Genomic DNA, 15,308 nt, shown 5'->3' with positions numbered 1-15,308 from the left:
TTGCTGGTTTGCTTTGCCTTCGCAAACAAGGTTCACTCGAAGTTCAAGGTCCAACGAAATCCGTTTCTCATTATACACACATTGTGGAAAGGAAATGAAATTCTCAATGCCGTTACAGTAAACCTACCTCAAAGCACGCGTGCGTCACATGACGGACGGAGGAGATGGTTCAATTAGTTTTTAATTCTTAAAATGTCACCATACTTTCGAACATACATTTTTCTCGGCCGCGGAAACTGGTCCGCACAACTTGGTTGTTCAACAAAAGAAAGCAATTCCATACACCACCATGGGTTTGTAGAAGAGACACTATCCAAAAAATATAAGCTGGCGTAATGCATGTCGGGGCTAGGGGGGGGGGGGGGGGGGGGGGGGTGCTAGCTAAGAGAATGCCCACACAGAGACACACACACGCACACCCCTGCGAAGATGGTTCCGGCGGACCTGCGGCAAGCCGAAATGCACCGTAAAATTGTGATGAGTGTGGGCGCGGGAGGGGCGAAGGGTAGCAGAGTTTGATGCTCGCGCTATTAAGCGAAAGGTGTGTAATGCGTTTTGTTTACCGCACGAACGTCGTTCGGCTTGCCATTTCCAATAGGTTTGGGTGCTTGTTTCCGGTGGCACCGCACACCCGAGAAAAGAAACAAAACGGGGGTTAAACTCTAGCATGGGGGTTGTTGTATTACTTGTAAGAGCAGAGCCTTTTTAGTGTGTTTGTGTGTGTGTGAGTGCGTGTGTGTTTTAGTTTGTGTACTTAGGAAGATGCGGGAACCTCTGGCGCCTTCGAGCTGGCAGCGGCCGCCTCTTTCGTCTCCGCCTCCTTCTTCGACACCTCCTCAAAGTTCTCGGTGAGCTCCGGCACGTCGTCATCCTCTTCGGCGGCGGCCGCCGTCGCCAGCTTCTTCAGCTGGTTCAAACCCTCCGGCCCGAGCTGGGAGATGATGTTGGGCAGCATTTCCGTGATCATTTTCGTTTCGCTGTGGCCGGTGATGGCGAACGTGTTGGTGCCCAGCGATGCCTGTGTCTTTGGGTTGTTGAAGTGGATCACCGAGCCGTCGTTTTTGATCATGTTCACCTCCTCGATGCCGGGGATCGTGTTGACTCCGAGCTTCTTCAGCGACAGCTGCAGCTTCTTGTCGTCGACGGCCGAGCTCGTGTGGACGATCTTCTTCTTGCGGCGGGGCATGCCCTTGCCGCCGATGCGCACCTCGCTCTGCATTTTCTTCAGCTTTTCCGGATTCATCCTGCTTCGGTCACACTTGCTGGCGCGTCGCTTTTACACTGCAATCGGGTCGGAAAAGGGGGTGCGAAACAACAATTAACCAATGAAATTTACACTTTGGTGCCGGAGCTACAGAAACGCACATGTGAAAATTGAGGCAATCGCCGTAGAAAGAATCCCCACAGTAGACAAATGAAAAATTTGACACCGTCAGACGTTACCTTTGACAGTCAGACGTTTGCCAGTGACAGTCGGTGCTGCTTCCCGCAGACGTTAGAAATTGTCTTATTTTCTGTTTCCTTTTTTTCCAATACATTTCTTTTAATTCCTGGTTTTAGTTCCACAAAACTCAGAAACATTTTAAGGAATAAAATATCATCTAAGTTTTTCATCGGCTGGTTTTTAAAACCACTTTCGACACAATCAAAAACAACGGGAACGACCCTACAACTGTCACTGGGCAACACCATTTGAATCTTCATCGAGTTTCCGTTTCATCGTATATTATTTGCCATTTCATCGAACCTGTCAAACCTGCACCATTAGCATTTGTTTTTCTTGTATCGCTGCGGGTAGGAAAACTTTCGTTTCGTTGCAGGTAAGTCGTTTTCTGTGTGAATTTTATTTACATTCGGTGCGTGTTTCGACCGTTTCGCGCGGATAAGTGTGCCCTCCAAAAACAAGTGTCTTGGAGTATCCACTGCGCTTTCCAGAATATTCGTTGCTGCCCGTCCGCCTTCAGGTAGCAAATCCAGATTCTAGTGCCATTTTTGACGACGTCATTGCGCAGAAAGTTCGACGGAGGCCACAGCGAAAGCCTGTTTTGTGGCTGGTGTTGTAATAACGCGGGTCTTCGGGAGGGTTCGGTCTGGAGGGGGCACGAAAGCCTGCTATCTACCACTCGAGCGTACCACGGGTCGGGGCTGATTGCGTGATAACGAAGGCTTTGTGCGATCGCTTTCTAAACGCTACTGCTGCATCATCCTCTCGCTTTGCCCCACTCTGTATCGTTCTGTGTTCCCGCTCGTTTGCAGCTAACTTCGCGTGAGTCATCATGGATGCGGAAAAATCAAGTAGCAGCTCCTTCGAAGATTTGTCGAATCTAAACGAACAGGAGCGTGCCGAGCTAGCCTCATCGGTGCCAGCTCCCGCAGAAGCAAACGAACAGCCGTCTACAGCCGAACAAAACGACAAACCCGAGAGTGAAGCAAAAGCAACGGAGGAAAGCGAATCCGAATGTATGGACATCCTGGGCAATGGGACGCTGCTGAAGAAGGTGCTGAAAAAGGGCCGGTCGGAGCTGCGGCCCGAAAGCAAAGATCTGGTAACCGTCAGCTACACCGGGCGGCTCGAGGATGGTACGGTGGTCGAGGAGCAAAGCAATGCGGTGGTGCAAATTGACGATGTGGAGGTAAGTACGAACAATATTACCAATTTATCGCATTGCCATTAATTCCCACCCACAACCGTCCCCACTGGACAGGTGGTGCAAGGATTAGATATGGCGCTGAAGCTCATGAACGAGGGCGAGGTGGCGGAAGTGATCGTAAATCCGCGCTTCGCGTACGGCGAGCTGGGTGTGAAAGATCCGACCGAGCAGGATCCGGTGATACGGACCGTGCCACCGAACGCGACCATCACCTACACGGTCGAGCTGGTGTCGATGCGGGAGGAAAGCGACATCGAGGCGCGAACATACGCGTCGCGCAAGGAAATCGGCAACAGGAAGCGATTGCGCGGCAACTTCTGGATGAAGCGCCAGGAGTATAACTTGGCCATACAGAGCTATCGCCGGGCGCTCGAGTATCTGGACGATACGGTCAGCGCCGGTGGCATGATGGAATCCGGCTCGGCAGGCTCGGTTGAGGTAAAGCAAAGGCGAAGGGAAAGCAGAAACAAAAAGTGCATAGGGCGCTCTTGTTTTCCGCTTATCGCTAAACGCCCGCACGTACTGGTAGGGGGGCGCAACTAATTTCTCTACCCCGGTTTTCCTTATCAGTTGTCCACCGCGGAGCTGCAGAATTTGCTGGAAGATCGTATGAAAGTGTACAATAACCTCGCGCTGGCTCAGCTTAAAATATCGGCCCACGAAGCGGCCCTGAAGTCGGTGGACCATGTGCTTAAGTGTCAACCGAACAACGCCAAGGCCCTGTACCGCAAGGGCAAGGTATGTGTAGTGCTCAAGGCAATAATTAAACAACATGTTCACTTCGTTTGATCTTTCACTTTCGCAATATAGATTTTAGACGCAAAGGGCGACACTGCTGGTGCTATTACGCTTCTGCAGAAGGCGGCCACGATCGATGTTGACGATAAGCTAATACAATCCGTAAGTGAAACGAGCGAAAGTTGCCCACATGACTCCTGCTTGATGAGGGTAATTTTATCTTTTCTCTCCTAATAAATTGATAGGAATTATCCAAACTGATCCTGAAATCAAAGCGTGAGGCTCGCAACGAGCGCGACCTGTACCAGAAGATGCTGGGCCAGGCACAGAAGCTCGAACAAAAGACAAAGGCTCCCCCAGCCGCCCAAACCGCTGAATCGTCCAAGGTAAAGCTGTAAAGGTTAAACGGAGTTCAAAGAGAGAATTCTAGATAAGGGGCGCCATCTTAACGTTCGGTTGCTTTTACTCTTCCTCAGATCATGATGTGGGGCTACCTCGTGGGTACGATCCTGATCGGCGTGGTCGGTGTTGCAATGTACCGGTATAATAATCCGTAAAGCGAAGCGCGCCTCTCGACCACGTGCGTCGCTTCTCTGCTGAAAAGCGCCTGCGCAATTTTATCCACAAAACTACACCGATGCATTAAACTTATCGAATAGTGTGCGGAACTGCCGATACTGCGGATCTGCGTTTATCGATCGAATGGACAACCAGCGAGCTAGGTAGATTAGCTGAACCGGGGAAGAGAAAAATCACACACCCACACAAACAAACAAACACGTACACAATGTATGGTGCATCTTTTTGTACTGGCAACGAAGCGTAATAGAGGAGGAGGAGGAGGAGGAGGAGGAGAAAAAGAGATATTTACTGCAGCTATAACGGTACGGGAAAGGTGGTGCATAAAAAAGGGTGCAAGTACACATTGCAATTGCAAACTGTGAACCTTTTCATTCGTCTCGGGTGTGGGTATGGCTTGCTTACCGAAGGGGCACAGTAGCAGCAGCGGTTCGAGTTTTTAAATCATCCTTTAATCCTGCCTGGCGTGCACCAATACCCGTACTATGCTGGGTATATGCTTTTGGCTACCTGGAAAAAGGACACAACTTATCCTCGAGACACAACAGGGACACTTACCGGCTAGGGCAAGGACAGGGAAAGTTTCCGTTTGTTTATTAAGCATAATCCTCTGGTACGACCGAGGAAAACCGTAATACTTGTAGACCATTATTTGGGCTTCACGTGCAACAGTGCGCCAGTACAGATAATGTGCAATACGGTCGCTTCCGTGCCGTTCATCCCGGTCATCTTCAATGGGTTTTAAACAAATAGGGTCGCGTGCCTAGAGTGCCGCGCAGCAAGAAATACGGACAAAAAAGGCGAAACGATGTTGTTTCTTCCATTTAAACTCTTCCCCAAAAGACACGTGGCTTTCGCGCGGGAAAGCGATTCGAAACAGAGAGAGAGAGAGATAGGACGTAGGACAACATCATTCCAACGTGGGCATCCTGCATTTACGGAACAACGGCGGAACGGTGGAGGGAAGGGGGTCTCTTTTTTTGTACGTTCTATAAAATTAGCAATCGATTTTCCGGTATCATTATACTCTCCCTTAACATGAGAACGTAGGGTTTAAACATGCGTAAGAATGGTTTTTTTGTGAGCAATTTTTGTTAGTGTTTTTTTTTTTGTTTTCTATCAGTAAATTATGCAATCCCATGTATACATAAAGAAAATGGTGTATTACGTGTCTCCTTTTGCGCGATGAATGTTCACAGGAATTGAAATGATGGACAACACACACAAGCGGTAATTTAAAACAACTAAGCAGAACATCATTTTTATTATACCACAGCAGCACTTTCTCCTTATTGCAACGTAAAAGTCGTCCAGTTTTCACCGTCCTTCGAAAGCTGCTTGTTTTCCGGTCCGAGCACCGACTTCCCAAACACCTTCACCGCGCCCGGCTTCAGATAGTGCTCGTTGACCTCCAGCAGCAGGTCCTTGCCGACGTCCAGCACGGCCGCACGGTGCTGCCCGAACAGCTCGTCGGAAATGCCCTGCCGGAACAGATCCATGCCCCGCTCGAGCGGCGCAATCGGCACGTCCAGCTGCTGCAGCACGCCCAGCTTCGCCTCGAACAGCGTCTGCTCGTCCATCTGCGGCACGGTGCGCACGTTCCACCCGTACGCCTCATCGAACACGTCCAGCGTGGTGCGCGAGTTCGGATCGCGGTAGCTGTAGAAGTTGAACAGCCCGTCCGACGTGATCTTCGCACCCGCACCGTACGCGCCGTTCTGTTCGCGCACCACCGGCAGCAGATACTTGGCCGACAGGTACTTCGCGAGCACCTTCAGCGGCGCATAGTGGCGATGGGTGTACGGGACGGCCACGATCGACTTGGCGCAGTAGTTGACGGGAATGTTCATGACCGTGTGGCGACAGGCACCCGCCGGCGTCGTCGCCAGCGGCTCCGAAACGTTCCAAACCCTCGCCTGCGTACTGCGCACGGGAATGCTGTCGATGAACTTGCCGTAGTGCTGCACCGTTTGCTGCTCCGAGGTGGGCGTAAAGTTCAGTGCGCAGCGCATTCCCGACTCTTCGAACAGCTTCGCAATCGAGCGGCATTTGTCCAGAATTTCCTCGGCCGAATGGCGCTGGGCTAGATCCTTCATGAAGGCGAGATGCTCGATGCCCATCAGCCGCTCCCTGAGCCGGCCCGCCTCCGTTACCAAACCGTTCGCGTTCTGCATCGCGTACATGTGCCCGGACTGGGCGATACCGACCGACATCTCGGACAGGTAGTTTTCCAGCAGCATCTCAAACCGCTTAACGTCGTTCAGCTCGAGCTCGTTGAAAATGCGCCTAAAGATGTCGAACATGTCCGGCACGTTCTTGTCCAGCGCGTACGTGCCGAGGTACAGCCCGAACTCGTACTGCTGCATGTTGTGCACGTTCTCCACCAGATGCGTGGAGAAGCCAATTCCCGACGTTTTGGAGCTGATCAGCTGATCAAACGCCCGGTAATCAATGCCCTTGGTTCCGAACTGTGTCACGATCGTGTTGAACAGTGGTAGAAGCAGCTTTTGCTCCGTACTTAACCCATTGACGTCCAGGATGGCCCGGAAGTACACGACGCCGTTCGTGTCCACGCGGCACAGTTGCGTCGGGACGTTCGTTACCAGCCGCTGCTCGACGTTGGTTTCCGGTAGCTTTTTCTCGATCTCGTTCAGCTTCAGGCAGGGCAGCACGTCCGTGTTGGGATGCGCCTTCTGCGATTCGGACAGTTCGATCCCTTCCCGGTAGATACGTGCCCGGTCCGATTCGTTCAGCTGCGTTACTTTCGCTTCCAGGTTCTTGCGTTCCGCGTCCACAAACTGCTTCTCGTAGTTTTCGTCCGGTGACATCGTCATCGTCAGGCGATGCTTGTTATTACGGAAGTAGTACTCCACCTTGTTCTGCAGATATTTCGGATTGTTGGCCATGTTTTCCCTCAGCTTGGCCACGGATTCGCTAACGTTCATGGCGCGTATCAAATCACCGTCGTGGTTCCACAACGGCGTCAGATTGAACAGCAGACCCAGCCCGAACCGGCTGGTCTGGTGCTTCATCGTCAGCTCGATGCTGTGCAGCACGCTTTCGATGTGGGCCGGCTCGAACCCCTTCGCGATCACTTCCTCCACCGTGCGGTCGAAGATTTGCGCCACCCGGTCAAAGTCCTCCACGGCCAGATCCTGCAGCCCGACCACAAACATCGTATCGCGGATGTGCGAATCGAACCCGGTCAGCTGGTTGTAGCCGCCGGAGATGTTCGGCTCGATCAGGTTCCGGTAGAAGAACGAGTTGGGCCCCTTCACCAGCAGCTCGGTCAGTATGTGCATCAGGAACGTTTCGTACACGTCGGTAATGTCCGTCATCAGGTACCCGATCGCGATCTGGTTCTGCTTCTCGAGCGGTGCGCCCATGTTGTCGTACCGGCAACGCACGTGGTCCTTCTTCGCGCTCGTCCACCGCTTCTGCGGCGGTATCACGCTGTAGCGCGTGTCGATGCGCTCGAAATCCTGCAGATACTGCCCGTCCACGAACGCCATCGTTTTGTCCAGATCGAAGCAACCGTAGCTGAAAATGCGCGCATTGCTCGGATGGTAGTACTTGCGGTGGAAGTCCACCAGATCCTGATGTTTCAGCGACGGTATGTCCAGCGGATCGCCCCCCGACACGTACCCGTACGTATGGTCCGGCAGCAGCTTGTTGAAGAACTTCTGCCCAAACACGGCGGAATTTTCCGAAAATGCACCCTTCATCTCGTTGTACACGACGCCCTTGAACACGTACTCCGACTTGGGGTTTTGCAGCTCCGCGTGCTCCAACCGCCAGCCTTCCTGCAGGAAGTCCAGATACTTCAGGTTCGGCCGGAACGCCGCATCCATGTAGATTGCCTGCAGATTGCGGTAATCGATCTCGTTCGTCGAGCTGAACGGGTACAGCGTGTAGTCGGGCCCGGTCATCGCGTTCATGAAGGTGGCCAAGCTGCGGTTTAGCATCTTGAAGAACGGGTCGCGCACGGGAAACTTCTGCGACCCGCACAGCACATTGTGCTCGAGAATGTGGGGCAGCCCGGTCGAATCGAACGGCGTGGTGCGGAAGTTGATCGAAAACACGTTGTTCGTGTCCTGCCGGTCCACGTGCAGGTACTGTAGGCCCGTCTTTTCGTGCTGAAACATGTACGCCGTCATGTTGAAGTCCGCGATGTACTGGGCCTGGGTGCAGACGAACCCATGGTACCGGCTACCCGGACGGTACCGGTCGGATGCTTTGATGTTCGCGAGCACGACCGGGTTCACTTTCGGTGCCGGTGTCGACGAATGCCAGCGGCGGCTGACGACGAATGGCCGCCTCAACGACGATGCCTGTCGCAGCATGGTGTAGGTGGTGCTGGATCGAAGTTTAAAGGAAAGAGTTATTTTTTGGAAGCTTTTAAGACTAATTGCAAGATTACTTACATTTTCTTTCGCACAACAACTACGACCAAGCACGGAGCAATTTCATAACAAGACTGGAGTGTTGCGACGATCTGACAGCTGATTTTGCGGACGCAAATGTCAAATGTTTTGGGCCACGATGTAGTCGGAGTAGTGATGGGAAAAGTTGGCCAATATCCGGAGTCGACTTCGATCCGAATCCGATAATTTCGGAATCGACTCCGGAAGGTAGGTCAGCCCAGCATTATCCGGAGTCGTCCAGAGGCATCCCGAGTCGTCCGGAGTCGGCCGGAGTCGTTCGGAGTCGGCCGGAGTCGTTCGGAGTCGGAGTCGTTGGGAGTCAGAGTCGTTCGGAGTCGTCCGGAGGCATCCCGAGTTGTTCGAAGTCATTGGGAGTCCGAGTCATCCGTAGTCGACCGGAGTCGTCGGAGTCGTCGGAGTCGTCTGGAATTGTTCGGAGGCATCCCAAGTTGTTTGGAGTCGTTTGCAATCAACGGGAGCCGTCGGGTGTAATGTCCTTTTGATCGACCATTTCATTTTGTTGTGTTTTTTGTCTTTCACTTTGCGCGTCCACTTCGTGTACAGGCCTTTGTTTCGAAGGGCGATTCCGGCCGACTCCGGATGACTTCGACTCCAAACGATTCTGGACGACTGCGGACGACTCCGGGCAACTCCGAGCGACTTTGAACGATTCCGGACGACTTCGAACAACGTCGAACGACTCCGAACCACTCCGAGCGACTCCGAACGACTCCGGACGATTCCTAACGACTCCGGGTGACTCTGGACGACTCCGAACGTCTCCAACTCCAGGTGGAGTTTCTTATTCTACTTCTTCTTCTTCTTTTGGCACAACAACCGTTATCGGTCAAGGCTTGCCTGTACCATTAGTGGGTTTGGCTTTCAGTGACTTACTGATTACTCATACAGTACCAGCTCTGATCACATACACAACGGCGCATCAACGTCTCCGGATCAACAGCTCCGGACTAACTCCGGTATGTGAGCGTAAAAAAAATGAATTTATCTTTTTGCAAGTGTGGAAGCTAACACCCGATGTGATTGCAGTATTGACATGCATGACGTTGTGTAGCATTCGTTGGTTTCCCAAGCGCCACAGATTAAGCTTAAACGACTGGAAAATTGAAAATCCATAAAAAAAATGAAAGCTCCACAGCTTCATTGGTTTGATCAATAGATGGCGTATTACAACTCATCATTATATTGCTATCCTTTTCTTGCAATGTGTTTCGACAACTTTCATCTTATCATGACCTATATAGCCTTCTAACTTTCTGAGCAAAAATCTATATGAATGGTCGTGTGGTCAGATATGTGGGTATCAACACCAACGACCATTACTCAAATCTCACTTGCTTCAGTACTGGTGGTTTCGGTTGGAGTTTAGTATTTAAACAATCGTATCGCCGTTCTAGTTCTAGCGATGCATAACTTCAATGCGAAACCATAAAACAGTACAGAGGAAATGAGAAAGCTCTCCTCCAAGCGATGAAGCTCAACTGGTTGGGGTATCCCACCAACAGAGAGCGCCACCAGCTTTTTTGCTATTTTTAGAATGCATGAGTCGTTTGCCATCTGCTAAACGAAGTCTTTCTATATTCCGTTTAGGTAGAGAACTTGGGTCGTTTAGAAGCCGTTTAGTGGTCGTTTAGTGGATTTGTGGCACTTGAGTTTGTCTTTCTTTACAATGTTCAAAACTTATCGATTTGCTTCCTATTTCCGGGTTTTCTCGATTGAAACTTCATTGAACAGGTTTGTTTGGTCTCCAGTGTTAAAACCAGCTCCGGAGCCGCAGGTGCGGAGTAGGCTCCCGAGCCGTGGGTTCAGAGTCGGCTCCGGAGCCGTTGCAGCGAAGTCGGCTCCGAAATTGTCTGAAGCCGGTCGGAGCCGGCTCCGGCTTTGGAGTCGTTATGCACCATCACTAGTTTCAATTACTCTTGTTTTGAGTAGGAATGTGTCCCAAAACTGTCAGTGTGTGTGTTGTTTTGATCGTGTTTCTTTCTTTCTGTTTCGTCAACTCCGCAGACGGCGAAGAGTGAAAGTTTAGCAGGCCTTGCTTTTACCAGCGAAATTGTATTTATTCCCTGGTTTTAATTTTAAATTGGTCCATTGCCTGGTTCTTCTCAAATTTTATTACTTTACAAATACATCCACCGTGTTAAAGTTGAACAAAACAAGCACCGAAAACTCCCTTTCTGCAGTGTTGCATTTTGTGCGTGGGTTACACTGAGTCATTCCCAGTAGGTTTTCTTGCTTCAAAGACAAAGGTAAGCCAGCCGTTGACAGTGCTCTTATTATTCCGTATGCATTGCTCCACATTTATCTAATCTCTCTCTCCCCCATCGCCCCACAGTCCATCGCAATGGCCAAAGTGATCACGCAGGAAACGTTCGACGATGTGGTGAAGGAAAACATTGTCGAGTTTTCCATGTCGATCGAGGAAGCGAGGGAGGAAACGATCAAGCAGTTCGAAGCCCAAGGTATCCATCTGGGCAACATCATAAAGGATCTGAACGTGAACCCCAGCACGGGCGTGCCGTTGCTGAACGAAAGTGTGGACGAGTTGAAGCGGCTGGCCGAAACGAACGATGCTGATCCGCAGAAAATTTGTCAACACTTGGCTGTGATTGTCGAGGAGTGCAAACAGGTAATGGATGGGTTGCGGAAGAAGCAAATCCAGGTGATCATTTCGCCCAGGGTAACATTTCCCTCCCCCTTTACTTGCAGAGCGTTCCCCATCGAGTGCTCGCCGCGAAACTGGGTGCTTACGAACACATCGTAAAACGACTGAATAGTGAGGAGAAACTGGATGAGGAGGTTTTGCTGAAGCTGCTCACTGCCGCCAATGCGATTATCAACAAGCAGCCCGACGTGTTCTGCCACGAATCGTTGGCCGTCGCGTTGAAGCACTTAAAGACCGCCCCGGACGCGAAGGTTGCCTGTGAGCTGTTGAAGTGGCTGCAAAAGGCGTGCATCTTGCACGAAATGAACCGGCAGACGATAATGGAGGAAAATCTTACCATCCCGACGCTCAAGCCGTTTCTGGGGCGCACCGAGCCGGAAGTGATTCGCAATACCTGCGCACTGTTCCGGTACCTGATACTGGACGATGACATCCGGGTGGAGTTTGGCAAGGCGCACGAACATGCCCGTCAGCTGGCTGCGGAGGCGCTGACTGAAATCACCCAACTGCTTACTAGTCGGTGTTACAAATTGCTTGTTTTTTATTACGAAATTAACGACTTCACTTTATGGCTCAATTTCAGAGTTCAAATCCGACCCAGACACACTGAGCGACCTGATGCTGACGATCGCCTCCCTGACGGTGCGCAACGAGCTCTGCCAGACGGTCGAGGAAGCCGGCGGGCTTAAGTTCATCCTGGACGCGATGGTTGAGTTTCCCGAGTCGATGAAAATTATTCGCGAAGCGTGCAAGCTGCTGAAAGCGCTGGCCGGCAACGATACGGTGAAGCAGCACATCGTGCAGTGTGGGGCGGCGCCTCTGCTCGAGTCCGCTCTGAACCGCCACAAGGACAATGAAACGTTTGCGCGCCACGCGTTGGCGTGCATTTCGACGCTGGCGCTGCGCGACCCGGCCAACAGCAAGGCGCTATTCGAGACAGGCATCTCGGAAACGATCATTCAGACGATGAAAATTCATCCCACGAGCAAGATCATCCAGCGGAACGGGGCGTGGGCCGTGCGGAATATGGTTTCGCGGTCGCGCGACCAGTGCGACACGTTCGTGGCGCAGGGGATTGAGGATGTGCTGAATCAGGCGCTGACCGATCATCCCAGCATTGCGCACGACGTAAAGTCGGCTCTGAGGGATCTCGGTTGCAAGGTGCACCTGAACGAGGAGTGGAAAGCAACGTCCGAGATTCAGATCAAGAACGACTAATAGGATGGCAATTTAGTTCGACATCATGTTTCATCACTCGTCATATACACACATGTACTATGTACTCATGTAATATCGCAATCTAATCATCCGCACCGCCAGCACAGACAAAGCTTGTACTGCCGCCAATCAAAAGGTTAACGTTTTTTTGTTTTTGAGGGTGTTGCACACACACATACATTTCGTACTAAAAATTATTTATAAAATTTAACCTCTCTTATAACAAGGCATTATATACTTGTGTTTACTAAAAACAAATTCGATTGAGTTGTTGAAATAACGAAAGAAAATGGAAAAAAAAAGTTTAAAAATCCGAAACTGAACCATTTTCAAATCAAATCATAATTCTTGTTGGTGTTACCTATGTGTGTGTGTGTCGGTTTAAATGTCAGCATTTGTTTACAAAACATTCAAAATGTGGTCGTGTTTGCAAATCATATGGTGAGCAGCAGTAGGCCTTTTTTCGGTCGCGTGGAAGCGTGTCCGTCCAGGATGGCTGGCTGTAGCGAGGGACCGCATGGATTGTTAAGGTAATTTAAAAAAAAACTGGCAAGGCATACAATTTACTACAAGTTTGCTCGTCCATTTCACAGTGGCCAAGATATGGTCAAACATCACACCGAATCCTACGAGGTTAACGCACAGTTCAACAAGCTAGTCTCGCTGGAAGATTTTGACGAAACGCGCAAGGCAGATTTGGAGCGAATGAAAGGTAAGAAAAGATAAAAAGAATCGCAAAGCGGAGATTTAAAAAAACATTGCCCTACGTTGCAGAGCAACTGCGCTGCTTACTGTCGCAGGAACGGGTGAACAAAACGGAAAGCCTTTCGGAAGGTGTTTGGGAAAGCGAGCACCGCCGAATACGGCTTACCAGGGTGGAGGGCAAGTGGCAATCATACGGGTACGAAGATTCCACCGGCAAGTATGTGGAGTGTTACGAGGGTTTGTTTCTCATGGAAATGGTAAGCGATCTTCACCGTGGCCGTCACAAACTCTTTCCTCTGTCTCTCTTTAACTGCTTCTTTACCTTCTGCTTTTAGAATCGATTGATGGTCAAATGGAACGGAGTGGTGGTTTCGATCGAGCAAGGCTACAGTCTGCTGCTTGGCCATCCGGGGTCACTCACGCTCGAAGAGTATCAGGTTTATTCTACTCTGATCCGTTCCGGCTATTACGTTCTGCGGTATGAGTGTGGGCGAAAATATTGTACGACCAACCTGGACGATGTTCCGCCGGCCGAAGAACGGTGCGTGTGGGGCAATCTGTACGAAATGCTGAACCAGCCGAATCCACGGAAAGATAAGTATCCGAAGCAGGAGGATGGCAAGCTGTACGAAACGGTCAGAAGATCAATGCAGCGGTACGGCAAGCTTATCCGCAATCCGGCGGCAAAGAGTGAAGAGAGCACGGACGAACCGACCAGCAAGAAACTCAGACCGGATAACGTGTCCGCCAGCGAAGACCATTCCGATGGGTTCTCCAGAATCGAGCATTTCCGACGAATGTTCGATCGGTTCGATGTTGTGCACAGTTTAAACGAGGAGGGCCGTTGGCTTGAGCGAACAGTTGACCCGCCAGAGGAGAACGATTTACGGCCAGTGTTTGATTTGTTTGCAACAGAATCTCAAACATTCAAGAAGTCATTCCCTCCGTTACCAATTGCCCGAATCATTGTACGAAGGTAATGGGAACATTTGAAGAAAATTCTTATCGGATTTATGAATGTACTTGTGTTCTTTTTTGCAGATCCTCCCAAAGAATGCTTCACTTTAGAGAGCTGCATAGGATGTACCAGCAACAGGAGCAAACACCAGTACCGCTGATGCTGATGCTCGTTTCGGATAACTTGTCGGTACATTGCTTCCTGTACGACATGAAACGTGTTCAGCGTAATGTAATTGCGTTAACAGATGAAAATGCTACAAGAGCAGCTTCCTCTTCGTTTGCGCGAATGAACCGGCCAAGCTGAGATAGGGGGGGATTAGGGATCCTTTAGGGACCACCACTGCCAACGAAACGAAAGAAGTCACTGAACAATAAAAACAAACGTAAGAATTATTTATCGCACGTGTTCCTATATTTCAGCCTTAACAAATTGTTTAATGTAACCCTCCCCATTCCCACCCGATCACGACGCACCTTTCATCAGCAGCTCCAACTGCTCGCGACGCGTATTCCTGATGTGATCGGCAATCATCTTCTTGGGATCCTTCTTAAACGTCGTATCGTTCAGCACCCGCTTGATGGTGCTGCACCGCTTCAGGAACTCCTTCTTGCGCTGCTTCATGCGCTGCGTGCGGCGCTCCTTCTTCGTTTTCGGTTCCGCCTTCCGGTCGTACTTGGGGACGCCCGTTTTCATCACCGTCGCCGCCGTCTTCACCTCGAACAGTGAGTCGAGCGACGGTAGCGCATCCAGCAGCGGTCTCATGTCGCCGGTGACGGCCGTTTGCTCTCGCTTCTTTCTTTCCTTGTCCTGCTTGAACGCTTGCTTGGTAAGTTGCACCTTCTTGAGCATCTCTTCCTTGCGGAACTGTTTCTTCTCCTTCTTGGACAGGCGGGAAATGGCCAGCTTGCGTAGCTTTTTCGTTTTAACTCCTTCTTCGTCTTCAAGCTCTTGTGCTGCGGGAGGTGTGGTGGCCGATGGTTTGGTTGCCGATTTCTCTGCCGGCACACGTTTCGGAGCATTGCCATGCTTTTGTTTCGGTTTGGTTTCCACTATCTTGAAGCTCGTTGGTTCGGGACCATTCAGCTGGACCGGCGTCGATCGGTAGATGGGAAACGGGCCCTTCACTTTGCCGCTATCATCGGACGGTTTCGCGATGAGTTTGGGTTTCGGGAGCTTTTTGTTGATCTTTCCCATTTTTTCTGTAAGGATTTCAGGGACTTTGGATGCTGGCTGTAGCGAAACGGTGCAAAAAGGTTTGTTTTGAACGTGCTGATTCCCGAACAAAACCATGCGCGTGTTGTTGATGGAAGGTGTACGGGTTGGTTCATAGAAAGCACTTTTGACAGCTC

At 50.8% G+C, this 15,308-nt stretch overlaps 6 protein-coding genes across 6 annotated transcripts; 3 read left to right on the top strand and 3 right to left on the bottom strand.

The window, feature by feature from the left end:
* Positions 1-112: 112 nt before the first annotated feature.
* Positions 113-1,454, bottom strand: LOC120893840 (transcription factor BTF3 homolog 4). The gene is made up of 2 exons (XM_040295975.1): positions 1,366-1,454; positions 113-1,281 (listed from the first exon to the last, which is right to left on the bottom strand). The coding sequence occupies exon 2, from the start codon at positions 1,241-1,243 to the stop codon at positions 755-757; it is 489 nt and encodes a 162-aa protein (XP_040151909.1). The 5' UTR covers positions 1,244-1,281; positions 1,366-1,454; the 3' UTR covers positions 113-754.
* A 272-nt stretch (positions 1,455-1,726) lies between these two features.
* On the top strand, positions 1,727-5,068 carry LOC120893222 (peptidyl-prolyl cis-trans isomerase FKBP8). The gene is made up of 7 exons (XM_040294990.1): positions 1,727-1,820; positions 2,257-2,633; positions 2,706-3,089; positions 3,222-3,389; positions 3,462-3,551; positions 3,635-3,775; positions 3,866-5,068. The coding sequence occupies exons 2-7, from the start codon at positions 2,277-2,279 to the stop codon at positions 3,944-3,946; spliced, it is 1,221 nt and encodes a 406-aa protein (XP_040150924.1). The 5' UTR covers positions 1,727-1,820; positions 2,257-2,276; the 3' UTR covers positions 3,947-5,068.
* Positions 5,069-5,199: 131 nt separating this feature from the next.
* Positions 5,200-8,462, bottom strand: LOC120893221 (presequence protease, mitochondrial). Its single transcript, XM_040294989.1, has 2 exons — positions 8,393-8,462; positions 5,200-8,324 (listed from the first exon to the last, which is right to left on the bottom strand). Exon 2 carries the CDS (start codon positions 8,309-8,311, stop codon positions 5,258-5,260), a length of 3,054 nt encoding a protein of 1,017 aa, XP_040150923.1. The 5' UTR covers positions 8,312-8,324; positions 8,393-8,462; the 3' UTR covers positions 5,200-5,257.
* Positions 8,463-10,374: 1,912 nt separating this feature from the next.
* Positions 10,375-12,551, top strand: LOC120908346 (armadillo repeat-containing protein 6 homolog). The gene is made up of 4 exons (XM_040319261.1): positions 10,375-10,659; positions 10,746-11,039; positions 11,120-11,591; positions 11,659-12,551. Exons 2-4 carry the CDS (start codon positions 10,755-10,757, stop codon positions 12,291-12,293), a joined length of 1,392 nt encoding a protein of 463 aa, XP_040175195.1. The 5' UTR covers positions 10,375-10,659; positions 10,746-10,754; the 3' UTR covers positions 12,294-12,551.
* Positions 12,552-12,687: 136 nt separating this feature from the next.
* Positions 12,688-14,355, top strand: LOC120908347. The gene is made up of 5 exons (XM_040319262.1): positions 12,688-12,823; positions 12,887-13,005; positions 13,068-13,255; positions 13,334-13,974; positions 14,040-14,355. Exons 1-5 carry the CDS (start codon positions 12,732-12,734, stop codon positions 14,260-14,262), a joined length of 1,263 nt encoding a protein of 420 aa, XP_040175196.1. The 5' UTR covers positions 12,688-12,731; the 3' UTR covers positions 14,263-14,355.
* Positions 14,349-15,279, bottom strand: LOC120908349 (protein PXR1). The gene has a single exon (XM_040319264.1). The coding sequence runs from the start codon at positions 15,247-15,249 to the stop codon at positions 14,422-14,424; it is 828 nt and encodes a 275-aa protein (XP_040175198.1). The 5' UTR covers positions 15,250-15,279; the 3' UTR covers positions 14,349-14,421.
* Between the last annotated feature and the right edge of the window lie 29 nt (positions 15,280-15,308).

Source organism: Anopheles arabiensis, chromosome 2 (assembly GCF_016920715.1).
Source record: "Anopheles arabiensis isolate DONGOLA chromosome 2, AaraD3, whole genome shotgun sequence".
Taxonomy (NCBI): Eukaryota; Metazoa; Arthropoda; class Insecta; order Diptera; family Culicidae; genus Anopheles; species Anopheles arabiensis.
Note: the sequence above shows the minus strand (reverse complement) of the source record. Positions and strands in the feature narration are given on the sequence as shown.

Bases quoted from the DNA above. Each gene is read 5' to 3' on its own strand.
- LOC120893840 (XM_040295975.1), bottom strand. From the start codon at position 1,243: ATGAATCCGGAAAAGCTGAAGAAAATGCAGAGCGAGGTGCGCATCGGC.
- LOC120893222 (XM_040294990.1), top strand. From the start codon at position 2,277: ATGGATGCGGAAAAATCAAGTAGCAGCTCCTTCGAAGATTTGTCGAAT. The intron at 2,634-2,705 runs GTAAGTACGAAC...CCCACTGGACAG, and splicing joins TGCAAATTGACGATGTGGAG to GTGGTGCAAGGATTAGATAT. The intron at 3,390-3,461 runs GTATGTGTAGTG...TTCGCAATATAG, and splicing joins CCCTGTACCGCAAGGGCAAG to ATTTTAGACGCAAAGGGCGA.
- LOC120893221 (XM_040294989.1), bottom strand. From the start codon at position 8,311: ATGCTGCGACAGGCATCGTCGTTGAGGCGGCCATTCGTCGTCAGCCGC.
- LOC120908346 (XM_040319261.1), top strand. From the start codon at position 10,755: ATGGCCAAAGTGATCACGCAGGAAACGTTCGACGATGTGGTGAAGGAA. The intron at 11,040-11,119 runs GTAATGGATGGG...CTTTACTTGCAG, and splicing joins TTGTCGAGGAGTGCAAACAG to AGCGTTCCCCATCGAGTGCT. The intron at 11,592-11,658 runs GTCGGTGTTACA...GCTCAATTTCAG, and splicing joins AATCACCCAACTGCTTACTA to AGTTCAAATCCGACCCAGAC.
- LOC120908347 (XM_040319262.1), top strand. From the start codon at position 12,732: ATGGTGAGCAGCAGTAGGCCTTTTTTCGGTCGCGTGGAAGCGTGTCCG. The intron at 12,824-12,886 runs GTAATTTAAAAA...TCCATTTCACAG, and splicing joins GGACCGCATGGATTGTTAAG to TGGCCAAGATATGGTCAAAC. The intron at 13,006-13,067 runs GTAAGAAAAGAT...CCTACGTTGCAG, and splicing joins AGATTTGGAGCGAATGAAAG to AGCAACTGCGCTGCTTACTG.
- LOC120908349 (XM_040319264.1), bottom strand. From the start codon at position 15,249: ATGGTTTTGTTCGGGAATCAGCACGTTCAAAACAAACCTTTTTGCACC.